We start from the raw sequence: 26,010 nt of genomic DNA, 5'->3' as shown, positions 1-26,010 counted from the left end.
CCTCTCTCTGGGGCCTCCTCCCTGACACTCCTGAGCTCCAGCCCCCCCAGTGCTCAGCCTGCCCCACGCCATCTTCCCAGCCCCGAGTGCTTATGGGACAGAACACACCCCTGCCCCCAACCAGCAGGCCTGACGCCTGTTTTCCACGGAGACTCCCCGACTGGCCCCGGGGTTCCAGGGGGCAGCGAGCGGGACCCGGCCCCCGTGGCCTCACCTGCCACCTGCTTGCTGCGCTGGGAGGCCTCGGAGGCCAGGGCGTAGGAGATGTTGATGATGCGCTCCTGCTCCTGCATCTGCGAGTCCAGGTCGGCCACGCTGTTCCTCCGGTCCTGGCCCGCGGCCGGCTGCAGGTTGCACATGCTGCGGGAGGGCCAGAGAGCAGGTGCTGGGCCCTCGCCACCCCAGCCACCGGCCTCCGGGGAGGGGGTCTCCCAGCCTGGGGCTCCTATCCTCCTAGGGGGCATTGATAAAAGCAGGGCACTTCGTAATGCAAATGTCTGTTTTCCAATGGTCTTAGGCGACCCTGCTAGCGGTTCTCACCCTGTGGGTCACTGCTATAGAGCCTAAGACCATCAGAAAACATCATATTTACATTGCAATTCATAACAGTAGCAAAATTGCAGTTATGAAGTAGCAACGAAAATAATTTTATGGTTGGGGGTCATCACAACATGAGGATCTGCATTAGGAAGGTTGAGAACCATTGGTCTAGAGAGAAAGTGCATTGTTTTTTGTTTGTTTGTTCTTAAATATGTTTTTATTGAGTTCAGATAGAAAGGGAGAGAAAGAGAGAGAGAGAGAGAGAGAAACATCAATGATGAGAGAGAAAATAGATTGGCTGCCTCCTGCATGTCCCCCACTAGGGATAGAGCCCACAACCTGGCCATGTCCCCTGACCAGGAATCAAACCAAGACCTCCTGATTGAAGCTCAACCACTGAGGCACGCTGGCTGGGCAGAAGTGCACTGTTTTGTTGTTGTTGTTTTTTTGTTTTTTTGTTTTTTTATCAATTAAAGGGTCGCGGCATTATAAGGTTGAAAACCACTGGTGCTTCTCCGCAAATACCCTCAAATCACAGCTTTGCTCTTCCTTTGAAGGGGGGGGGGGGTCACTGGACTCAAGATCGGAGCTCCAGATGCAGGCTCCTGCTAAATCCAGATGTGCGAAGGCTACCTTAGCTCTGACAGGGAGGCCCGCAAACGCGGGGTTTATGGAGGCTGAGGGAACAGCGTTCCTGGCTCTGGCTATGGGTCTGCGGGAGGGTACACGGGCCCCAGTGCTGGAGCTCCAGTTGTGTCCACGTCCCTGCCATGCGTGGCTCCGCCCCCCACATGAGCCAGGGTCACAGGACACAGCGGTGGCCCAGGCCCAGCTCCCCGATGAGGTGCTGGGGACGCACTGAGCGCCAGCCAGCCCTCGCCAACGGGGAGGAAGCTGGTGAAAAATGCACCCTCGCCGGCCTGGCCCAGACCCAGTCCACTGAGACACCATGGGACAGGGCTGGCGGGCCGTCAGGACGCGGGCAGGTGGCGGGAGGGCTGACCTGGACCGGGTGAGGATGCTGCGGATCTTCTCGGCTTTCCGGTACCGGGCCTGCAGCTCCTCCAGGCTGGGCGGCTCCTCGGGATCCAGATCCACGTAGCGCTCTGGGATGGAGACCTTCTCTGGTTTGGACAGCTGAGGAGAGGACCAGGAGGCCATGGAGTGGGGGAAAAGGGGGGCGGGAGGGGGTGGGCGCGCTCAGATATTTGCGTTCAGGACCCACTCCCACACCCTGTCCCTCACCACAGGAAGCATGCATTGCCCACAGGGGTTGGCTTGCTAAGATCCCAATGGCAGCCTACTGTGGAGTCAGGATCGGAAGCCGGGCGGGTTTGACTCCAGAAACCATGTTCTGTCCACTCCACCAAACAACCTCCTATGGGAGGAGGGGCTGGGGAGGCAGAACAACTGGACTAGGAGCTCTCAGGACAGAAATGGCCATCCTCACCTGGGATGCTCTTCCTTCGCTCCACTGACCCTGCCTCCTCATGCCACCCACACCTCAAGAAGCCCTCCAACCCTGCCCGTTCCAACCTCCTGCTGTCCTCAGCAGATACTCCTCAGATGGCTGGTGGAAGGGTGGGTGGGTGGATGGGAGGGTGAGTAGGTGTGTGGATGGAGGGATGGCTGGTAGATGGGTGGGTGAGTAAGGGTGCGGATGGAGGGATGGCTGGGTGGTGATAGTGCCTTCCGTCCCTAGGAAAGCTCCTCTGAGCTAGACAGGAGGCAGCCATGCTCGTCTGCTTCCCTCGGGAGGAAAACGGCCTGACCCCTGCCCACCAGCCTTTCACGCGAACCCAGGAGTGTGGGGCAGAGACCGCTCAAGGCCGGTGCACACCCTCGGAATGTTCCCTCCCTGAACTACAGCAGCCCCTGAGAGCGACAGCACAGCTGCTGGCAAAGCACTGACTGGCTCTGAGAGGCTTCCTCGGAGTTCGGGCTGCCCGAGGGAGCCCGGCTGTGTTAGTCTGTGTGTCGGTGTCCTGTTGTAAAATACCTATTGTTAACAATAAATAAAAGTGTGTCTTCTTTGATTTAAAAAAAAAAAAAAAAGTGGGGTTGGCTGGAGCTTCTAAAAAAAAAAAAAACAGCTAAATCCAATCCCAGGGCAAATCTGGACTTGAATTTAAACCCAGGCTGCCCTTTCCTACAGGGGAAAGGTGGCAAGAAATGAGCTCTTCTCTGTGGCTTCCAACGAGGGCAGATCCAGAGGAAGGAAGTAGATTGCATTGAGCGGAGGGATTTGGGTTAGCGATAAGGAAGGACTGTTTCCCCTGGCTGGCAGGCAACGAGGACACCGCAGGACACACTTTCACTGGCCGGGCCTGGTGCAGAAGCTTCTTTTGTGAGCCTGAGAAAGCACTGACCTTCGGCTGTTTCAGAGGCAAAGGGCCTGAGGGCGGGGGACTCATTAACCCCTGGCGCTCCGGCTGACCCCAGAACTCATCCTCCGGGGCGTCCGTGGGCCCCCCACACTGCTAAGCCTACCCTTCTGTGGTGAGCGCATTTCCTCAGGCAGCATCAGGGCTGGCTAGTCCTCACACAAATGTTCTGGGGTATCTGTGGGCCCCTGTGTTTCATGCAACAGAGCCCTCATTCAGCAAACAGTGACAGAGCACCATTATGCGCTTGTCCGCGGGGGCAAACGTGAACCCAACAGCCATTAGCATCTGCCCTACAGGGCTTACCAATGACACAAGAGAGGTCACAGGGGACCGCCCTATGTCTTGAGGGCTGCATCTCTCACCCTGATTCCCTTTCTCTTCTAGGTAGACATTCCAAATCTGTATGTCATCCCTACCCGGGATGTTACTTGGTTTCCCAGGCCTGGCGGTCTTGATGCATTGAGGCCACCAGAGGGCGCCAAAGGAACTCAAACCAGAACTATATGCAGGTCTAGCTTCTGCCTTGGAGGGAAATGCCACCTGGACTTTTCAAACCCGCCCATCTTCCTCAGGTCTGATTGCCCAAGTCGGCCTGAGAGGCCAGTGGCAAGGCCAATGCTGGGTTTTGCAAGGAACATCTCCTAACAATAATGACCTCACTCCATGCCTGCGCTGTGCCGGGCCTGGAGCTCACGGCCTTCCGATCACTGCTAAGCCTCCAGGCCGCACCTGGAATCCGCTAATCCTCATCACAACCCACGTCACCACTGAGGATATCAGGGCGCAGAGAAGGTCCATGACTTGCCCCAAACTACAGAGACACAGAGATCTGAGCCTGCATCAAAACACTGGGCTCCTTTTATTGCCTCAAGCTGCTATCCCTCCTGTCTCAACACACAAGTTGAGCCTTATCTCCACTTGAGGACAACACCCCCGACTGCCCTGGGAGGGTGGGTCAGGCTGGGAGCTTGAGGGCCGTGACTCCTGGGGGAGCATGAAGGAAGCCCCTGCCCTCACCTCTCTGCTGATGTCCAAGTCATAGTCTTGCGGCTCCAGGTCCAACTCAGTGACAGGCACGGCCTGCACTTTCAACCAGCCATTCTCCTCCTCGTCCTTCCTCTCCCCTTGCACGGCGCGGTCCAGCAACTGCAGGTCAAAGTCCTGCTCGCGCTTCCACTGGCAACAGAACAAGAGGGTTAAGTGTAGTCGCTCCGTGATGGGGGCAGGAGCCAGCCGGTCCCCTCCTGAACGATCTTGCAGGCCCTGGGGTCCTTGGGGAAGATGCGTCCATGATCCCATCAGGTGGAGCTATGTGACCCTGGACCTCAACCTCATCTCTAAAGAAGGCAGCAGTTTTACGACACGGGCATCCCTGCTGTACGCTGTACCTCCCCGAGGAGTGGAGAATGGGGCCTCTGGCCCTTTTAGATGGCCTGACTCCAGACTGATTTCTTTCTGTTCTAGGTCCCCCAAGGGTGCAAACATGATCCCCAGGGCATAGGTCCAAGACCCATGACTTTAGACTCACATGGTCCCCAGGAGACTCGTAGGTCCAAGAGGGTGACACCTATACAACCTGGGAGAATTCTGGAGAAGGGGTTTGCCTCACCCCGCTGCCCCACCATTGGGGGAGCATTCGGGTGCAGGAGTCGTATGTCCCAGCTCAGCAATAAAGGAACAAGCAGCCCTTTGAGGGCCTGGCGAGCAAGAGGAATAGCCATGAGCCTCTGTAAGGAGATTCTTAACAGGATGCCGTTAGGGCTGGGCCTTCAGCACCCACAGATGGGCTGGGGAGGTCCAAGCGGGAGCAGCTTGGGGCCAGGGAGGCAGATACACAGCTGTGAATCAGGCATCTGCGTGGGGCAAAAGTTTCCTTTAAGTTAAAAAGGAACGACAACGTGTAAAACTGAAATGCTAAATCAAATGCAACCTTTTCCAGGCTGTTCCATGTCTCCTCATAGAGGGAAAACTGAACTGGCTATTTAAAGACCCAAGCACATGCCGAGACCGGTTTGGCTCAGCGGTAGAGCGTCGGTCTGCGGACTGAAAGGTCCCAGGTTCGATTCCGGTCAGGGGCATGTGTACATTGGTTGCGGGCACATCCCCAGTAGGGGGTGTGCAGGAGGCAGCTGGTCGATGTTTCTCTCTCGTTGACATTTCTGGCTCTCTATCTCTCTCCCTTCCTCTTCTCTGTAAAGTATCAATAAAATATATTTAAAAAAAATAAATAAAAAAAAATAAAGACCCAAGCACAACGGTGTGACTTGGAGGCCGCCCTGAGTGGCCCGCATCCTCACAGGCCTTGGACGCGGAGCAGGTTTTGAGAGGAGGGAACAGGCGCAAAGCCTCTCTTCTCTCGGAAGAAACCAAACAGATGCCTCTCCATCCCAGGTCATCTCCTCTCTCCCACATCACCCGCCTCACAGAGGCCCCAGTGGTCATGATCATCTTTGAGGATGCTTCAAGTGCAGGGCGAACTAATTGTGAGTCAGTAGGCCTGCAAAGTCCCAAAACCCATAGCCAGTCTCAGCACATTTCACCCATTCATGCACAAGCTCTCCATACGGATGCCAAGCCAATAGAATCGCTCTTAGGTTTCCAATCACAGTATGAAAGGATTAGGCAGTTTGACATTCCAAGGATGATAAAAATGAATTTAATGATTCACAGACGAAATAAAAAGCACATTTCTTTACAGGCTCCCGTGTGCCCCGGACGGAGAGAGAAGTCCTCATTTAAACCCGGCCTGATTGTCTCCACAAACAGAGAAAAGGCCGCTAGGCTCTGCCGTGTGTCCTGGGGAAGAACCACGCCAATCCATTATCGTTAGTAACACGTTTATTGGCGTCGATACAGAGACTTAACACAAGTCCTTTCTTTTTTTCTTTTTTTTTTAAGAGAAAAGTTACAAGGTGTTCGAGTTGCGATCTTTAGATAACCTTCCTACAGTTGAGACATTAGTTTGTAAAAGGTCAGTGTTCCCCCCAGATGACGTTTGCTTACAAAGTTTAAAAGTTACTGGCTTTGCAGCTTTTCAGGAGATTAGTGTCCTGGGACTTACCCCTTTGGTGTCTGAGCTAACTGCTGCAGAGGGACCCTCTGAACACAGAACAGACTAGAGCTCGCTACCTGTTCTAGTTATTAAGTACTAAAAACACACAAAAAGTTTTCCATTAGAAATTGTGGGACGGAAAGAATTAAAAGCAAACCAACTTAGACTTGATAGGATTTATTCAAATGTACAATCTCTGAGGTCCGTGCCTATGGACTGGATGTGAGACACGGACTTTGGTTAAGTTCACAATGCCCAGACCTCTGCCAGTGACCACGGCCCTCGGGCGGCAGGGTGGCTCAGTCTCGAAGGGCGAACTAATTGTGAGTCAGTAGGCCTGCACGAAGCGGGCAGCGGAAAGGTTGAGTCACACACATGGGAGTGCTCGCTAGGCGATGGAGATAAGAGCTGCTATGACAAGCCTGGTAACAAAGAGCACAGACCCGTTAAAGAGACCGTTGTCAATGCAAATCAGAAGCTTCTGTAAACACAATCAGGCAGGATTAGAGAGGCAATGAGCGAGCGGTAACGCTAAAAGCAAAAGAGCTTGTGCAATGAATGAGGGAAAGGACAGTCAGGCTAGAGGTCTAGGGAAACATTTGATTTCAAACAGGGAAAAAAGTCAAATGGGAGGTATCCAAAAAAAAAAAAAAACGGACCCAAGGCGGCTGTGGGCGGGACGCAGTACCGGGAAGCACCACCAGGGGCAGCACACACTCCCCGGTTCTCAGGGCACCGTGGGCCTGTGAGCACCACAAGCAGCAGGAGACCACAGCCCTGGGTTGGGGGGGGCGTGACCCCGTGCTCAGCTGCCCCATAGGGCAACCGCGTGGGAGTCTGGGGGGCTGGTGGGCTTGTGCTCCTCCTCATCAAAGCTCCCCATCTTCCTCTTCCACTCCTTGAATCCTCAAACCAAGTACCTACTCCCAAGTCCTTGATTACGAGACTCCCGATGCCCACCAAGGCCTCTCTCTGTCAAGCTCCACTCAGAGAACTGACTGGACATTTCTCCTCGGCTCCCTGCCGCCTGCCGTGACCTCCTCACTCCAGCTCTGCTTCCCCATCACCCTCTGGCCCGGTCACACCCATGTCCCAGCGTGTGTGAGCACCACAGCCCCCCGAGGGGTGTCCTCGGGATCCTCTAGGTCACCGGCCGGCTCTCCCCGGGCTGTGACGTGCCTGTGTGTGGGGGACTCGGGGAAGCTCTGCTCCCTGTCCCGGCCCCTCCTGCCTGGACCCTCCTAACATACTGAGCCAAGGTCTCCGGGGAGCGGGTGGCCGAGGTAGCGAGACGAGGGCAGGCTCGCCCTCTCCCCTTGGCTCAGCGTCCTCTTGCGCTCCCGGACCAGGGCCTTCTGGTGCCGCTTCATGCGCTCCAGCTGCTCCTCCGCGCTCATCTTGCCCCGCTGGTGGTCCCCTGAGTACAGACGCTCCAAGGCACTCTTGGGTCTCTGAGGAGGGAGGAAGAGGTGAGAGACAGGGCAGCTGGGCTGGGGACACACGGGGGGCAGCCACACGGCGGCTTCGCTCCCGTTCTGTGTCCATCCGTCCGTCTGTCTGTCTCTCTCTCACACACAAACACACTCTTATCTAGTTGGGCTCCTCTTGGCCGTGGAGAACCATAAGCATACTCATAGCCACGACGCCCCTGGCCCCTCGGGCTTCCTGGGCAGCAGCCCATTCTGCAGATGCAGACACTGAGGCCCAGGCCTGTCCAGTCAGGCATGCAGGTGGTGGGGTCAGAACTCAGGGTGCAGACTTCCTGGGTGCCCCTCCTTGGAGCCCGAGAGGCTGGGGAGAAAGGGGGGGGGTGTCCTCAGGAAACAGAAAGGGCAGGGGGATGCCCTCTTGGTGGACTGTGGGGGAGACATCTCTGAGCATGTGGCGACAGGGACCCTGAGCTCGGGAGGAGCCGAGACGACCTCACAGGATCGCCGTCACCGTCCACCGCGGGGCCCGTCCCTCTGTGCGTGAGGGAGCAGCGAGCTCTGCGGAAGCTTCTCAGGGCCACTCACGGGGAAGCTCAGCTTGCTGCCTTCGGCATTCAGGCCCCTCCGGAGGGTGACGTAGGGCGCAATGGTGGACGACTGCTGGAGCCTCGATGTGGACCCCGAGAGCCCTTCATGGGGAAAGAGAGAGGCAGGGGTGTTGGTGGTGGGGTGGCCAGGCCGCCAGCCCCTCCCCAATCACCTCCCACCGCCGTGAAGGGACCATGGGGCTCAGCCAACAACCCGCTCTTCTTCCTCCCCAGGACCTGGGAGAGCAAGGCCCCAGGTAGAAGAGGAGGGGGCCAGGCCAGGGGCGCTTTCTGTCCCCAATGGGGGACAGTGCCCCTAGAGATCTGTGGACGACCCTAGTCTTCCCTCACACGCTGAAGGTGGAAAGGATGTAGGGGTCGGTCTTCCTTCACCCCTTTCTGCTGCTGTACTCGCAGCATTCTGCATGACCCAGTTCAGAAAGCCTCCTGGGTATAGGCCCCTGCAATGCTGAGGCAGGACCAACTATTCCCAATACCCCTCGGTATATTCACTGGTTACTGACCACAGGCAGTGTCCACCTGCCTGCCTAACTAGATTGCAGATTCAACAACGCCTGGTTGGCTGACTGAATGAGCAAATGCATGAAAGGGACAGAAGAAGCGTTCACTGAGCACTTGCTCTGTCAGGCACTGCTCTGCAGATGGTCCCTCTGCTCAAAGTAGGCGTTACTTGGCCACGGCAGAGCTGCCGATCTAAGGCTCACAGAGGTTCAGAGACTTGTCCGAGGTACACGGCAGGGGCCTCACTGCCCTGTGTCGGGGTCCTATGGCTCTGGGGAGTCATCTCCCCCTGGCCAGCTCCTGCCACGCCTGTGCTCTCTCCATGAGCCATGATTCTCACCAGGGGTGGTCCTCGACACCCCAACGGAGGACACCTCCAGCACATAGCACGTGGGAAAGAGAGGGATGAACGTCCTACAACGTCCAGAGACTCCCAAGCAACAAAGAACTGTCCTGTCCCACAATGTCACCGATGCAGCCACGGATAAACACCTCTAGGCCATAATGAATGAAGGCTGCAAGGCCTCGGGGCACAGCACCAAGGGCGGCCATGGCCCCAACTCAGCAGGGACCCGCCCAGGCCACCGCAATCCCAGGCCACCGCAATCCCAGGCCACAGCAAGCCTAGACAGCGTGGTGAGGTGGGAGTCACATCACCCGACCCGGGCCGGAGCCCGGCGGTGTTTTCCGTCCACCTGGCCAAAGGGGGAAAGCACCCGCCCTCCCGCCTCCGGAAGCAGACGGGGGGGGGGGGGGGGGGGGGGGGGGGAACAGAGGCGGGAGCACGGGCTGCCGGCGCAGGCGTTCCCGGAGGCCTCCCTGAGCGGAGGATTCTGAGGAAGAGGGTCCGGCCTTGGGAAAGATGAGCTACTAGGGAGCCTACGGGGCCTACGTCTGTTCCCATCCCCATCTTGAAGGGATAGGGAAGGACAGCGAGAAGAAGACCCAATGGAAGAGAACAGTGTGTCTGTTTAAAGAAAGGATTCACAGCCAAAACCGGTTTGGCTCAGTGGATAGAGCATCGGCCTGTGGACTGAAGGGTCCCGGGTTCGATTCTGGTCAAGGGCATGTACCTGGGTTGTGGGCACATCCCCAGTAGGGGGTGTGCAGGAGGCAGCTGACCAATGTTTCTCTCTCATCCATAACTCTCTATCCCTCTCTCTTCCTCTCTGTAAAAAAAAACCCAAAACAATAAAATATATTAAAAAAAAATAATAATAATAAAAAAAGAAAGGATTCACTGAGCCCCAGAGTGACACGGAAGAGGACATCGCCCTCTAAGGCCCTTGGTTACCACTCTCCCAGCCAGAACACTGGGCTGGAATCTGGCTCCATCCTTTGCCCTAGCCAATTAGCAAGTTCATGTCTCGGAGCTCTAGTTTTCTTATCTCTGCAATGGAGATAATAGTACTTCCCTCATAGATTATGATAGTAACTAAGTGATTACAAAGTGCTTAACACAACGCAGTGCAGAGAGTTACAGCAATTGCTATCGGCATTATGCCCAGGAACAGATGTCATAACGGAAAGGGAGCCAGCACGTGGGCCCCAGAAAGGAAGGACAGGCCCTCCCCGAAGCCCAGAACCCGCGGCAGCTGGGGCCCAAGGCCCAAAGCTGCAGGCAGAGGGGTGCGAGGTGCCGGGTGAGGGTTGGGGAGCAGTGATGACGGGCAGAGCTGGGATTCCCAGAAGCCTCCGTGGGGAGGCCCGACTTACCTCTGCTGGGCAGCGTCTGGTACCTGCTCTCAGAGCCCACGGCCCCCAGGGGAGGCTGAGCCACGTCCCCGCCGAACGTGGTCAGCTCGGGCTCACTCACGTAGGACCGGAGCTCCCCCTGCAAGCAGAGTCCGAGGGGTCACATCCGCCCAGCATTACACCTCCTTCCCCCTCCCCGCCCTCCGGGCAGCCCCGGGGTCCTCGGCTCACCCTCGAGTCCCCGTTCACGCACTGCCCCTGCTCCCGGTCTCGCTTCCTCTCGTCCGACTGCCGCTTGAGGCCGCGCACGGAGGTGTGCCGGATGACGGTGGCCTCCCGGGGCAGAGGCGGCACGGCGGGAGGCTGGTCCTCCGGGCTGTAGAGCTCAGGGAGCGGGGGCCTGGGCGGCGCCTCGTCTTCCTGCTCAGGGAGAGCGCCCGGTGAGAGGGAGCGGGAGGGAGGAGGCCCGGCGGCCCCACCCCGGGGGGGGGGGGGGCCCAAATGGCTGGAACAGCGCCCCCCACCCCCAGACCTGAAAAGCACAGCCACATCAGCCCAGAGGTGCCACCAGGCCCCTGGCAGAGCCATGGAGAAGGTGACATCCTGGCTTCACATCCTTTCTTCCCTTGGAGTCCCATCTTCCATTTCCCCAAGTGTGGCCTAAACTGTGTCCCCAAATACGGAACCCAGGCCTCTACTTGCCTGGAAGGCACCATAGGGGGAGCAGGCTGGCAACCCTGCACTTACTGGTAAGTCTATGACAGCCCCACCACCACCATTCCCGTTCCCCATCCTACGTCAGCCCCCTCTAAGGTGCTTAGGTTGAGTGCACGGTTCCTGCCTGGTCTCAGGACCCCTCAGCAGGTGGGGAGCACTGAGCAAGGACAGTCTACCTCAGTGGTCGGCAAACTCATGAGTCAACAGAGCCAACTATCAACAGTACAATGATTGACATTTCTTTTGAGAGCCGAAAGCCGACTTCTGCCCATGGGCCACAAAGTTTCAATCGCACTGCATATGCGTGCCTGGGCGTGGTATTTTGTGGAAGAGCCACGCTCAAGGGGCCAAAGGGGCCGCAGTTTGCCGATCACTCGTCTACCTCCTCTTGCCCTCTCTATCAGAAATGTGAATGGTCACAAAACATTTCCTCCTTCCCGACGTGGGGGCAGGACAGGGGGTCAGAATGGGTGACTCGCTGCCTGCCCCGCAGCCCACTCACTCCCTGAGGATGCCGAATGCCACTATTTCCCCTGACACCGTAACCCCTGCACCCCATCTGGCCCAGGACCCTCTCTGAGGGCTGTGGCTTCTCAATGGAGCAACAGCTGACTCCCAACTGCCAGGGACACCTACTCCTGGAACACATGACCACTGAGACTCCTTCCTCCCAAACTCCTCCTTCCTGAGTCTACTTTTGCTTTGTTTTCTAGAATTTTGCAGAGTTCGGGAAAGGGCGCTGCACGCTTGCCTTGCAAAGGCTTAGCAGAATTCTTCGCATGCAACCCATTTCATCGCTGTGTGTGTGTGTTCTCCCCACAGGCTCTGAGTCTCCCGGTTTCCAGCCCTGACAAAGGTCTCAGAATCACCAATTTCTAAAAAGCTCCCTAGAGCGATAGACACAAACCATTGATTGCCCTTGATAGAAGGCAATCCAATGTCTGGAGGCAGAAGGTAGAGGGAGGCCCTTTATTATATATTGTTTCATATCTTTTGATTTTTGTACCCTTCAAGAGGATTATCTAATAAAGAGGTAAGTGACATTAAATTCAAGAAACGAAGCCAAATAAAAATAAAAGAACGATAGCTACATGCCATAATGGGGATGAATCACACAGCATAATGTTGAAGAAAAGATGCGAGATACCAAAGAATAAATACAGGCAAAATTAAGATATGTAGAAATGCAAACGTAGATAGCAAAACAAAAACAACAACAACAACAACAAAAAAGGTAGGGAAATGATCCCAAATGCCAAGCTCGTGGCTCCCTCTGGCAGAAGGGGCCTTGCACTGGGAAGGAACCCACAGGCCTGAGGGCTCCGGCTGCTGCGAAGCTCTATTTCTTAGTCTGGGTGTTCGTATAACATAGGTGGTCTCTTTATTAATATGTTAAATGATGTGTTCATGTTTTACATCAATATGTTCATGTTGTCAGTATTTCACAAATAAATATAAAAAGAGCAAACAATAATAAAAAATATGGTGAAACAGTGAACACACATGCAGTCCTAGAGTAGGGGACAGGAGACCCCCATTGGCTGTGATGCTGACCCAAGTGGAAAAGCCCCGCCCCCGAGCCACAGAGGACCCAGCTGGGTAGATGGGCCTCTGTGAGTGCCCAGTCAGAGCTGGCTGATGTGCCTCAGGAGAAACTGAGGAAGATCAGGGAGGACCCAGAGAGAACAAGGGCTGGAATCCAGCTGGTTCGGCTCCCAGGCAGCACCCTCTCCCTCTGCTGCGGGTCCTGGCGGGCAGGTACCTGCCTCATGTCAGCAACCACCCTCGCCAGCCATTCCTGTTTAAGTTGCTATTTCTACCTCCTGGCTTGTGGCTGGTGCTCTGGGCCCCTTAGATCTGGGATGAGGAGAGAGATCTTAAGATAAAGAAATTCACAATGACTCTGGGTCCTGGCACCTGTCTCCCAGCTCTAGGCCCAGGTGGATGGAGAGGACGGGGATGGGAGCTTGTGTGTGTAAGCCACTGCTGTGCAGTCCTCAGAGGTACCAGGCACACGTGGTGCCCCGGCAAAGCTCCTCCAAGCAAAATCCCGGAGGCCCCCTCCCCAGGCCCCCTCTGGTAAGGCTCTCTGGTCACTTGGACAACCCCTTGGGCTCTCCAGCCAGAGCTGGTCTGGCCTTGGAGACTTGAGCTATCCTGGTACCTGACCACATCTTCTGTTTCCTTCAAGTCTCCTCTCGTCCCAGACTCTGCCAAGGGCTTGGGCTCTCTCTACGCCAGGCAAGCCAAGGCAATGGCCTAGGCAAATGGTCGGCAAACTCATTAGTCAACAGAGCAGCAAACAGCGGCTCACAAGCTTCATGTGGCTCATGAGCCACAGTTTGCCGACCACTGGCCTAGGCAGTCACAGGGCCATAAATCTGACCTGAGGACCTGGGGCGGATGTCTGATAAGATGGCAGATGGCACGGGGAATGATCAGGAGATGTGGATTGACTCCACTAACCAATAATGAGACTGTAAGCAAATTGAACACCTTTGGGTCTCAATTCTCTCATCTGTGGCATGGGGATACTGACCTCCCTCTCTGCACTCTATGAGGTTATCTTGAGGCTCAAATGTGCCTACTACTCAGCAGCACCTGCTCAACTGCAGGTGAAGATCTGGGAGACTCTTCTGCTGAGATGAGCTCATTGCCCACAAACGTGTGTGGCTGTAGATTCACAAGGAGCAGCCACACACCTACATGCACGGTGCAGATCACAAATCCTGCCTCCTCCTCACAGTCACTTCCTCTTGCTGGGCCTCTGTTTGCCCAGCTGCAAAATGGGAGGGCTGGGCTAGCTTCTATCCAAGGGAACCTACTAAGTCTGGGAGTCTGAGGTCCAATGGCAGGGCCCTTCCGCTTCTTACCCTCTCATGGCTCAGGACTTAGGCTGGTTCTATCTCCCCGTGTTTCCCTACAAACTCCTCTCCCGAGAGAAGCTGGCCTGAGAGGAAAAGGTGGCGCTCGGCTCCTGGTCCTCGTACTTACAACTTTGGGCTTCGTCTTGGTCGGTGACTGGAGAGGAGACGTCACCTTCCTCAGCTGGGGCGGGTGAGGCCGGTAGGGCAGGTAGGTTTGCAGCTGAGGGAAGAGCCGAACCTCCAGCGGGGTCCGCACTGGGCTGGTGGGAGGGCTGGGCTGCGGGGGTGGCTTGCTCTCCGACGTCGAGAGTGAAGGCACAGGCGGGTGAGGAAACAAAGGCACTGTTTTTCTCTCTAAGGGGCATGCATAGAGGGAAGCAAAGGAGAGGATGGAACCAAGACCTACTTCCCAGAGGGACACACAGGAGGACCTGCCCCCCTCCCAACCCCCGAGGGCCACCCCTCCTGCCTGGGCTCTGGCCCCCAGGAGACAGCTCACTCACCGGGATTTTTGACCGATTCCACCAGGATTCTGAAGTTCTCTTTGTTCGCACTCAGGCCTGCGGTGACATCTTCAATCCTCCAGAGATCCTTCTGTATCTGCGATTTCTCCTACGGAACACGAGCGGCGGTTCACTTCCTCCTCAGCTCCTCACCAGACGCTTTTCCACGGGACTTGTGCTGTCATTTCAGACAGGGCCCCTCACCCTGGGCGGGCAGCGTTTCCTTGGGAACTACCCCGCCCCCCCCTCCGCTCCATGGCTCACGGGGAAGCACAGACATGAAGGATGCTCAAGGCCCAGGAGAGAAACGGAAACGTCAGGGGCGCCCTCGAAAGTCCACCTGGCCTAGTTCCACCTCATTTAGAATCGGGCTGCCTTAGACACTGTGGGACTCCGCTTACGTGTCAGATTCAGAGAAAGCAGAGGGTGGGTGCAGGAGCTGGGGGAAGGGGGAGGGATGGGACTGTTATTTCCTGGATACAGAATTCCAGGTCTGCAAGGCAAAGAGCTGTGCAGATGGATGCACAACAATGCGAATACCCTTAACCCTGCCAACTTGTACACCGGAACACGGGAAGGTGTCAATTTCACACTATGTACATTTAAAAAAATGGTGATTTTTTAAAACAGGCCATCTCAGGCAACCTTGGCATAAGGGAAGAGAAGACAAGGACTAAAGGTTACACCTTCCCTAGACTATAAAGAGCATCGTTTAAAAGACAGTTAGTCCTGGGAGGTGAAGTTTAGTTGAGAACACAATGGACTGCAGACATTTTTGCCAATAAAAGGGAACGGAGTACGGACACATGCTACGGGGACGAACCTTGAACATATGATGGTGCATGAAAGAAGCCAGACGCAGAAGGCCAAGGATTGTATGATTTCATTTATATAAATGTCCAGAACAGGTAAATTCAGGAAGAAAGAACGTAGATTAGTGCTTGGTTAGAGCAGGAGTGGGGATTGAGGCTGGGAATGGGTACAGGGTTCCTTTTGGGGGACAAGGAGGTTGTCATAATATTGAGGGAATGGTTACGCAACTCTGAATATTCTAAAAACCAGTAAATTGTATACTTTAAAGAGAATTATATAATAAACCTGTTATTTTATTTTATTTATCCTCACCCAAGGATACTTTTTCCATTGCTTTTTAGAAAGTGGAAGGGAGAGAGAGAGGAAAAGAGAGAGGGAGAGAAAGAAACATCGATTGGCTGCCTCCGACATGAGCCTCGATGGACCAGGGATTGAGCCTGTAACTGAGGCACATGCCCTTGGCCGGAATCAAACACAGAACCCTTCAGTCCAAGGGCCAACACTCCATCCACTGAGCCAAACCGCTATGGCAAAGCTGCTCTTGTTTTAAAGTAATGGGGAAAGAGCCAGGCCACAGGCACACTTGGGAAGTCACAACCAAAACCGGCTGGGAAGAGGCCCTGGAAAGACGTGAGCGGGGTCTGCAGTGGTTCAGGGATGGCGGGCACCTTTTAGGAGAGCAGTTTAAGCATCACATAGAATATTCTTCCAGCTTTTAAATGACCACGAAGGAGGACAGAAGGTTTCACCTCCCCGGCCACACTCAGCCAGGAGAGTTCTCACATGCGCCAGGCTCAGGGCCGCGTCTGATTCTACAACTAGACTGTGTGTTCCCCGATCCCTCCCCCAGAGGCAAGTTCTCAGCAGATTCTTAGTACATGTCTGTTCAGTGATAAGGGACCAATCACATAAAAGCCCCTGGTCAAACACCGTCCAACAGCCATGACGACAGAGGTCTGAGGCCTCCCTCCCAGCAGCTCAGCCTCTCACGCTCTCCCCGCCCCTAACGCACCACCACACATCCTCAGGGCGGACAAGCCGATAATGAACCTGAGGCTCGGCTCCTCACCGAAGCACAAGTGTCCTAAAGCAGACAGACGTGTCTGTGAGCCCAGAGTGGGTACAAGTGAGCAGGGCTATCTCTGGAGCGGAGGTCCCAGGCTGAGTGCTGGCAGCAGGTGAAGGGGGAGCACGGGATTAGAATCCACTCCCTCCGTCCCTGGCAGTCTCCCTGGCACACACTTCTCCTGCCAGTTAGTTCACAGCCCTGCCCCCACTCTGCCCTCGTCACCCCCACCCGTAAGCAAAGAGCAGGCAAGAGAACCTCCCTCTCTCTCCAAGGGCGATGGAACTTCAGAACTTAATGGCGTGGCGAAGGAAGCTTTTGGGGAGCAAGGCTGTAGGGTTTCACTTCTGCGTCCTCACGCCAGGCTGGGCAGGATGGCTGCCATGCACGCCACGCAGCATAGGCTCGACTCATCGGACACCTACAGGGAGCCTCGCCTCTCACTGCCCTCACATAGCTACCCAGGTGTGCTTTGATCCTCGGCTTCCCCGCCCAGGTGGCCATGAAAATCTTTATACACAAAGCCACGCATCTTCCATAAAAAAGGCTACAGCTTTTCTCGCAGCCAAACCTGGCTGCAGGGCGGCGAGCTTCCAGGCCCCACTGCTGAGAAAGTGTGTAATGATTTATTCAGGCCTCTATTCAACAGCCTGCCTGGCCTTGAATTACACCGAAGTGAACACAGCGTCTGCTCAAAGAAGGGCTTTGTGAGCTTCCGGTCACTGAGGCATCGGGGAAAGGGTGAGCGGGGCTGCCGCGGAGATGCCTATCAAGCGGCAGGGACCAGGCTCCAAGCCGGCCTGTGTTTCCGCCACGTACTAGGGAGTCTGAGACAAGACCTGTGCATTGGACCCATCCGTACTGTGGAGGGGGAAGAAGCTTCTGGGGCCTCTTTGGTAAGTCCCCAGGAAATAAGCTGCCGTAGGAATACAAATGGCCCCTGATCACACGAAGAGATGTCTAACCTACTGTGTGAGTACGTAAACGCAAATTAAAACAAGATGTCCCTTTTCAGCAAGTCGACTGGCGAAAACTAAAAAGAGTGGTACCATCAAGTGCTGGCAAGGACGTGGGCAGACGGGTTCCGGACTTTCATTCACGTGGGTGGGAGGGCAAACGAGAACAGCCTTTTAGAGAGCGATCCGGCAGCACCCAGCCTCTCGGAGATGTGCGCTCTTTTCAACCCACGGAGTCTCCACAGGCAGTTCTCCACATGGCCCTGGATGGGGCCCTCTAGACCCAGTGCCCAGTGGTGAGTGGGGGGGACTGCAGGACTCGGGAAAAGCCTCCCAGACGGAATTCCCATCTCTTTTTGGGGTGAGGCTGATGTCAGGAGAGTCAACATGTTAAGTCACTTGAGCGAGAAGCCTTGGCTAGAACTACTCCGTCCATGAGCAAGCCAAGCGGGCCTAGCTGAATGAATACTCGCCGAACTCAAAATCAAACTCACTGGGCCTGAAAGAGGAGACAGAGCCCTGAAGCTGGGCTCAAGAGCAGGCTGCCTTCCATTTTTAAAATGGAAACCTGGATGGGCAGCACAGTGAGGGAACGAATGCTGGGCCTCCGAGGACTGGACAGGGAGGAAGGAAAACCACACAGGCCTTCCTTCTCTCGCCTTTTGGGGGGGGGGGGGGCAGAGGCAGTTGTCAACAGGTGGCCTGGTTTTTAAGGACAGAGGAAGCTGGGCCCGAAGGCTGCCTTTCCTGAGGAGGGCAGGGGCCACAGCGATGGGTATCTCCTAGCCTGGCACCTCCTGGATCCACAGTGCCTCCTCAGGGGAAGGCTCGATAGCATCTATCTTCAGGAATCAGGACGGAAGGAAGGGGGCGGGGCTGCCAGCTGCTGTCTCAGTGAATAGTGAGAAGCTGAGACGGGCCAACAACCAGCAAACACAGATCCCTCTAGTAGGGGTGTCGAACTCAATCAGAGAAGGGGCCAAAATCTAAAATCCAGCCTAAATCGCGGGCCGAATGGTTTACTGAACAGCCATAAACTGTCATTGTGATGGAAGCGCAGCCGAGTGCAGTGATGACAGCGTGGTGCAGGCCACATTGCAAGGCCTGGCGGGACGGATTTGGCCCGCGGGCCTTGTGTTTGACACATGTGCTCTAGGGTCTCAGTGAGGGTCTCAAGGTTGGCATCTGCCTCCTCTTGGGGCTGCTTTACTGAATGTAAAACCTTTACAAACACACCCCGGAATCTGTCTAACAGCAGAGAGGTGGTGGGAACTGTGGGGAGGCTGGGCATCACAGCCTTGCCCCGGGGGAAGGATCCCAGAGGGAGACCTCGGGGAGGTGAGCAGGCTGAGCCCCCGGGAGAAGAGAGAAGGCCCTGGCTGGGGGTCTCCCAAGGAATCATAGCCCAGGACGGAAGGAGAGCCCCTGAGCCACCTGGAAAAAGAAGGCCCGTCGGTGCTGCTCCTGCAGGGTGTGCTTCAGCTGCGCCACGTCGCTCTCCAGCTTCAGGTATTCGTTCCAGGCGTTTTCCATCTCCTGTGGGCCAGGGAAACGCTCCGATTCTCAGCTGTCCTCGTCCCCGGAAGTCCCATGCACACCGGTGCTCCCGACCACAGCCGCCCCGCCAGGGGCAGAGGAGGAGAGCCCCGCGGGGCTGGGGGTGCTGGTGAGAGAGACATGGGCTGTCTCCTCACCCACGCTCTGACCCTGGCCGTCTGCCTCATCCCCTCCTGCACCCTTGGGGACACTTCGGTTTCCAGGCCTGGCAGAAAGGGGCCTGCACACCAGATGGACAGATCAAGTGGAAATTCTGACATCTTAGAATTAACGTGGACCAGGGAAAAGCCGTGCAGGCTGCTCTGAGAGATCTGGTCCCTTGGGTGGGTGTCACTGCAGTCATGCAGGAGTTGCTGACAGAAAGGACCGTAAGGTACTTCTGGACACATCGCCCCTGGATAGGGTAAGGTCCTGCCAGGAGGCAGCCTGCTACCCCAGGACTCTTGCCCCTGGCCGCCAATTCAGTTACAGCCAAGGAGAAGAGGAGAGATCCCGCTGCCCAGCCCAGCCAGAGGGAAGTGTACGCCGCCCTCCACGGCTCTACGCACAGTGGACTCTCTGCAGAGCTCCGCCCGGATGTGGACCAGGTCCTCCTGCAGCAACCTCTGCTGGCAGGCGATCTTGTCCAGGTGCTGGGGCTGGTCTCGGTACTGCTCCATCTGTCTGTGCAGCACCTCCAGCACGGACTCCAGCTGGTCCTACCGGCAAGCATCGGAGAGCAAGGTCATAAGGACAGTCCCTGGAGGTCTCTCATACACACCAGAAGCTAAACAGAGCAAACTGCTGACTGAGGGCCAGTGTCCAGCGGGGGCCTGAGAGTCAGGGTCTCTGAATCCAGCTCTGACTCTGCCCACCTGGTGGCCTGAGGCAAGTCACCTAACAGCTCTGCGCCTCAGTTCCCTTGTCTACGAAACGGGCACAAGGCTATCAACCCCTCAAAGGACCGAGGATGAGGGTAAATCAGAGTCGAGGAAAACTCTTTAAGGTCTTAGGACAAAGGGGCCAAGATGGGTCAAGAACCAATGAACACAGATCACTCTAGGGCAGTGGTTCTCAACCTTTCTAATGCCGCGGCCCTTTAACACAATTTCTCATGTTGTGGTGACCCCCAACCATAAAATTATTTTTGTTGCTACTTCATAACTGTAATTTTTGCTACTGTTATGAATCATAATGTAAATATCTGTGTTTTCCGATGGTCTTAGGCGACCCTGTGGGTCGAGACAGGTTGAGAACCACTGCTGTAGAGCCTAAGACCATTGGAAAACACAGATATTTACATTCACACCAAGTGTCTAAGAGACCAAACATTGGTGCCCCCCAACTCTGCCCGGCCCATTCCTGCCTTTCCATCCAGACTTGCTTCCTCCATAGCCCAGATCCGAGGGGGCCCTCCTCTCCCAGGCTCACCTCGCCAGGCCTCCAGGGAGAGGTGGGCCAGAGCAGAATTAAGGGGGTGGGAGGAGGAAGGCAGTGGTATTAGTGGTATTAGGTTAAGGTCTCCCTATAAGGTTTCCTCCAGGTTCAGAAAGAACTCCTTCCCTTCCCCCAACAAGAAACACCCTTTAAACCCAAAGACATTGTTCTGGATAAACGAACACCTGTTGTTCAACACCATCCAGTCTATGACTATGAAAAGACAAACCCCCTACCCCACTCAGCCTAAGGTTATGCAGAACCGATACATACCTTGTTCTCCTTGAGGGCGCGTATCTTGTCTTCCAAGTCCTGGAGGATCCTGTCTTGTTCACAGAAGATGCTCAGCTTGACCTGTGAGCAAGAACAGGTTGGAGGGGGCCTGGGATGATGAGGAAAGGGCAGGGCCTCGGAGTGTTAACAGGAACCCTCCAAACCCTCCTGACACTGCCCACACAGGGCTGGGGACAGTGGGCAGCCAGGGGAGCGAGCAGTCAGTTGCCACTACGTTCACTCACGTCAATGTCACTCTCGGCAATCTTCATGGGTCTCAGGCTTCGATCCTTGAGAAGGTCCCGGCCTGTCATCTGCGAGGTGAACAAGTGGAAGGAGATTTAACCACAGGGTTTGGGACCCAAACTCCAGAAGGAAAGTGAGCCCCACGGTGGATGGGTGTGGAGGTCTTGGCAGTGACAGGGAGGGTCACAGCCCAGGAGGGGCAAAACGGAGGCAGCATCTGCTTCATTTTCACACCCATCTCATTTTAGGAAGAAACTGAAACCTTTTCAAGGTGCTAGTAGCACTTGTAAATCCCTCAAACTAAAGGGAACGCAGATATACAAATTATAGCATCATCAACGACAGCAGTTTCTGTTTGCTCAAAGTCAGTATGAGTCTTGGAAGGTTAGCCACTGATAAGAGAGCGTTCCTACTGAGTCTGGAGTCAAACACAAGGGACTGAGGTCCAGGGCAGTGGGGTGAGTGGACCAGGAGGAACGAGCAAATCCCTGGGACAATGGGAAGCCTGAGTTTCCGGAAGGGCCTGAGTAGCCCACCTCCCCAAGAGCAAGGTCAGCCTTCCCCACTCTATCGGGAAGAGGACCTGGCCGAGGGAAGAAGGAACCTGGATAATTCCTGGTTGGGGTTTCCAATGGATCCTGAAATAACTGATGTTGGGCCGTGCTTGCAATATTATCCCGTCCTCTCAAGACAGGAAGCCACAAAGCAATAAACAAAAATCAACCAAACTTATGGGCAGGTGGGATTTCACATTTCCCATCCCTCCCTGACCCCTACGAAGCTAAACCTAACTCTTTAGCCTATGTTTTCCTTTCCCTAAATTTCATTTCTTGCCAAAAGCTGTGTGTGTGGGCAGGGTGGGGTGTGTGTGGGGGGGAGAGGTTTACACAGATGCCCTCCCCCATGGCCAAGCTATGGGTAGGAACTGTCAAGTTGAATGTGCCCCTGTAGGGATCTCCATTTTGCAGATCTGACCAGGGAAACAACAGGGGGTGGCTAACTATGGCCAAGACAGGTGGTAGTGTGTCCCAGTGTGGATGGACAGACAGCTGCTGGAGACATGGCCTTCGCTTCCTGCCTACTCCATCGGGGGTTCCAGTAAGTTTGTGAATGTGAATCAGAAGCAGAAATATATTGGCAAGCATTTCCCTCAGAACTCAAGCCCTACTCCTCACTCCTCCCACCCCCCACCTCTGTCATCTCAGAGGTCCAACTGTCCTATACTCCTTTCTCCTTGACAACCATTATCAGCACAGGTCAAGGTCAAAGGAGAATGCCTTCTCCATCCATGCCTTGGTCTGAGGACTGAGTCTGGCTGCAGACTCGCCCCCCCTTGCCCCCCCCCCAATCCCCAGACTCCCTTTGGTCACAAGCAGGGGGCAGGGACCACTTATTTATCTCAGTCAAGTCAGCCCCGAACACAAGGCCTGGCTCAGAAAGGCACTCGGCAAAGGCTCCTTGCATGGCAAGGAAGCCAAAGGGAAATACTTGTGCATCAGTGCTGTCGAGTTCCTGGGGGGAAAAATGGATCTCCAGCCAAATTCTGCTCTTCAAACTGACAGGTTATGCGTACATACAGGTATACACACAGTCACGGGACACACGGACTCCAGCAACAATCCACAAACAGGTGGCAGGGGAGAGGGAGGCGGTGGGGTTGATCCTGGTGAACCACAAATGGCTGGACTTCCCGGGCAGGACTTGGGCCTTTCAACTCAGGGGAACCCGGCAGGGGAAGCAGCAGAGCCTTCACTCTGCGCCTACCCTCCACGGGGCTGACACTGGGCTCATTTCCCAGGAAGAAATCATGTTCAGAGTGAGATATGCTGTGGGGACGTTTCCTCCCGGCAAAACTCTTCCCCATTTATCACGAAAGCTTTTTACAGATGACATCTTTTCGATACTGAAATAGCGAGGCAGAGAATCTAATGGAGCAATGACTCGTTTATTCAGCACCACCAGGAACTGAGTGAGGGGTTGTACACAAAAAAGGGCATTTTGAGAAAGCCGAGCCTTTTAATTTTTTTTTATTTTTTTTTTTTTTGGTGGAAAGCTTACGAAAAGTATGTCCTTCACTGCCTTCACAGAAGGATGAATATATAGTCAACCTTTTATGGGGGGACGAATCAATCATTAAAAAAAAAATCAGGAATATAGAATTTCTTAGAAGCTACTGGCCCTTGATTAAGTGCTCCCAAATTTCTGTGACTTCATGTCCATTTTAGATGGACATGTAACATTTCTTTTTTCTCTTGAGGTATTAGCAACTCCTTCTTTTCCAAGAAGGAACCTTCCCTGGTCCCTTTTCAATGTGCTGCTCTTCGGGTGCCGTGAGATAGGAATTCGAACTCAGACCGAGTCTCTCGGGATTAGAAACTCAATGCAGGTGACATTCTTGCTGTCTTTCCCATCTCCCTGCCTCCGGCTGGGTTTGGGGCCCTTCCAGAGAGATGCTCCCACACCGTGTCTCCCACCACGAAGGGCCTTCCTACAGCAGATGAAATGCTCTGTCTCCCCTCACTAGGAGGAACTGACCTAATTAGGGGTGACTATCAGGACTGGGACACATTTTCTCTGCATCCTCAAAGCCCAGCCAGGGCCCACCACATTGGGGATATTCGGGGAAATGTTTGCCTCGGGAGTCTGTGATTGTAACAAAACAAGGCGAGAAGCCCTGAGTCGAGGCCACAGGTTGTGGAGCTGGGCTTTGTGATGGTGTTCACACAGCTCGGAGGCTTTTTCAGCGTCTGAATGTCGCTGTCCCGGAGCGCGGAGATTATTGTGAAATCCCCACAAGCAGTGTATGACATCTACTTTTTCTTTTAAAATTGTGCTTTGTGTTAGCAATGTTTCAATCCACCGACATCAAGCGTGGGCTGAAATGGTGCCTGCCTCTGAAAGGCTCTGCAGGGGACCCAGCCACCACCCCACTCCCTCCCCCACCTCCCAGGACACCTCTTCTCAGGGCTTAGGATGTTGAGGCGTGGCCTCTGATTCCTCCCTTGAAAGTGACAAAAGCTGGCCGTGTTCCAGGCACAACTTCTGCGTCAGTCAACGCGGGGGGTGGGAGGCCCTATCTTGTTCTAGTCCAGCTCCAGACATCAGCACCCTGCCCCAAGGAAGGGCCACCGCAATGCAGGTCCGAGGTGGAATCTGAGGCCACCCAGCTCCTCCAAGATGGCCCCGAACAACCGCTCCCTCCCAAGGCTCATGCTCAACTACCCAGGCCATGCCGGTCTCTGTCTAGGCCAGGCCTGGAGGTGGAGGCAGGTGAGGGAGGATGGGACATGACACAAGCTGGAAGCAAAGCTGGCGAGCCCCAGGCCCCCACCCCCGCTCCCCTGTGGCAGCACAAAAGATGGAATCACAGGACAGTACGGATGGATGAGAGGCGCAGCCTGGTGTACCAGCCGGAATGCTGGCAGGAGCTTGACAGAAAGGAAAGAAACGGAAATGACTTGCAGGAAGCCTGGGGTGGTGAGGAGAGCCCCCGGTTAAGCACGTGATGACGGAATCGGCGCTGAGCCAGAAGCATGGAATGGCCCCGCCTGGAGACACGGGTCAGATCATCTTACGCGTCTCCTGGGCCGCCAGCCCTGTGCTGACTTCTTCAGCACTCTGTAAAGCACGTTGATCAAAGGTTCGTTATTTTTTATCTGTTCCAAACAGAAAGGCAAACACAACAAAACATCACAGGTGAGACATCAAACAACACCTGAAGGAGCCAGAATTTGGGGGACTGGGTGAGGGGACCCTGGAGGAGGCTGTGTTATGTGTGGTCCAGTGACTGACTGGCTTCCCGGCTGGCGGGCCTTCCTGGAGTTCCGTTCCCTCATCTACAGTACTGGGGATGATGAGCTCTGCCTGAAGGACCTCCTTCACATGAGAGCCGAGTTCAGTGCCCACCTGATCCGGGGTTCTGCCACAGAAGGCAAGAGGCAACTTTGCTTTTTCCTCCATCCTCCCTCATCACAGAGGGTCACCTAGAGTGGTGCCAACGTTAGTCCCGCAGACCCTCCTCCACGCTGTGCTGCCTCTGCATCGAAGTCACTACGTCTCGCCCGCCATCCCGATGCGGGCAGCCGCTCTGAGGGAGGACTGTCCTCACCGGCTCAGACAGTGTGTCTCAGCCCTGGCTGGAGCACTGGAATGACTCAGGAACTTGAACGGGTACTGGTGCCCGAGTCTCAGTCCAAAAGACTCGCATTGTAGCTGGTTTGGGGTGGGGCCCGGGCATTGGGATGCTCGAAAGCCCTCCTGGGGGATTCTATGTGCAGCCAGGATTGGGAATGACTCCAAAAACTGGCTCTTAAACAGTCCAGTGCTTCAAAATCACCCGGCGCGGGGTGTGTGTGTGTGTGTGTGTGTGTGTGTGAATATAGGGGTGGGCAAGAGTAGTTTACAGTCATGAGTAAACTTCCATGTTACAAAAGCTAGAACCTGCCTATCTTTCTCCATATGTTCCCCATCCCTGTACATAGATCTGCTGGGCCCCACCCCCAGCGGCTCTCACCAAGCTGGAGCTGGTCTGGGGTGGGCCTCGGGCCTCAGGATTTTGCATTTCCAGCCAATTCCCAGGTATTGCTGATACCACCGCTCTGGCATCACACTTCCAGAGCCGGTGCTTTGAAACAATACCCCTCAACCGTGGCTACACATTAGAAACACTGAGGGAGATTTTGTTTGTTTTAAAGAGCAATACCTTAGAGCAGCTGCAGTGGTAGGCAAACTCATTAGTCAACAGAGCCAAATATCAACAGAACAGTGATTGAAATTTCTTTTGAGAGCCAAAATTTTTAAATTCAAACTTCTTCTAATGCCACTTTTTCAAATTAGACTCGCCCAGGCCGTGTTATTTTGTGGAAGAGCCACACTCAAGAGCTGCATGTGGCTCAGGAGCCACCGTTTGCTAAGGGATGGGACTCAAGCAGTGACGCTCAATGGAAGAGCTCTCCGGGTTGTTCTGGTTCATGGCCAGAGTAGATAATCTCTTCTCCAGAACAGCAGACCTCAGACTTCATATGCACAAGAAGTGCCCCAAAGCTCGATTCTTTAAAAAGACAGAATTCTGGGCACCATCTCCAGAGATTCTAATTCAGCCGAACCCCAGACCTGCAATGATTTATCGAGCTCCCAAGGGGTCCTGCAGCAGGTGGTGTCCCAGGCCACACCGTGCTCTGGACGCTGACGATGGGAACAGACCTGAACAGGGGAGCCCTGATCACAGGCTCCACCGTCAGGAAGGGCCTGGGCACCAGGCACCTGGAGCCACTGGTGACATGCCCCTCACCAGGGACAAGCGCCTTTCCGGCGCTGACTGCAACCTACTCTGCCTACAAAGGCATCAGCTGAGCAGCTGGCAGACACCCTCCCCTCTGCCCCC

At 55.0% G+C, this 26,010-nt stretch overlaps 1 protein-coding gene across 1 annotated transcript in view; it reads right to left on the bottom strand.

The window, feature by feature from the left end:
* PLEKHA7 (pleckstrin homology domain containing A7) overlaps positions 1–26,010 on the bottom strand; it is a 204,529-nt gene that overhangs the window by 4,581 nt on the left and 173,938 nt on the right. The window contains exons 14-26 of the mRNA XM_036426317.2: positions 20,627–20,695; positions 20,382–20,462; positions 19,241–19,390; positions 18,570–18,671; positions 14,301–14,409; positions 13,925–14,151; positions 10,445–10,633; positions 10,235–10,352; positions 7,995–8,098; positions 7,230–7,430; positions 3,945–4,103; positions 1,544–1,677; positions 215–360 (exon numbers count right to left, since the gene is read on the bottom strand). Coding sequence (XP_036282210.2) covers positions 215–360; positions 1,544–1,677; positions 3,945–4,103; positions 7,230–7,430; positions 7,995–8,098; positions 10,235–10,352; positions 10,445–10,633; positions 13,925–14,151; positions 14,301–14,409; positions 18,570–18,671; positions 19,241–19,390; positions 20,382–20,462; positions 20,627–20,695 — 1,789 coding nt within the window. The remainder of the gene's footprint in view (positions 1–214; positions 361–1,543; positions 1,678–3,944; positions 4,104–7,229; positions 7,431–7,994; positions 8,099–10,234; positions 10,353–10,444; positions 10,634–13,924; positions 14,152–14,300; positions 14,410–18,569; positions 18,672–19,240; positions 19,391–20,381; positions 20,463–20,626; positions 20,696–26,010) is intronic.

Source organism: Pipistrellus kuhlii, unplaced genomic scaffold, assembly GCF_014108245.1.
Source record: "Pipistrellus kuhlii isolate mPipKuh1 unplaced genomic scaffold, mPipKuh1.p scaffold_m20_p_9, whole genome shotgun sequence".
Classification (NCBI taxonomy): Eukaryota; Metazoa; Chordata; class Mammalia; order Chiroptera; family Vespertilionidae; genus Pipistrellus; species Pipistrellus kuhlii.
The sequence above is the reverse complement of the archived record's forward strand: the minus strand, read 5'-3'. Positions and strand labels throughout refer to the sequence as shown.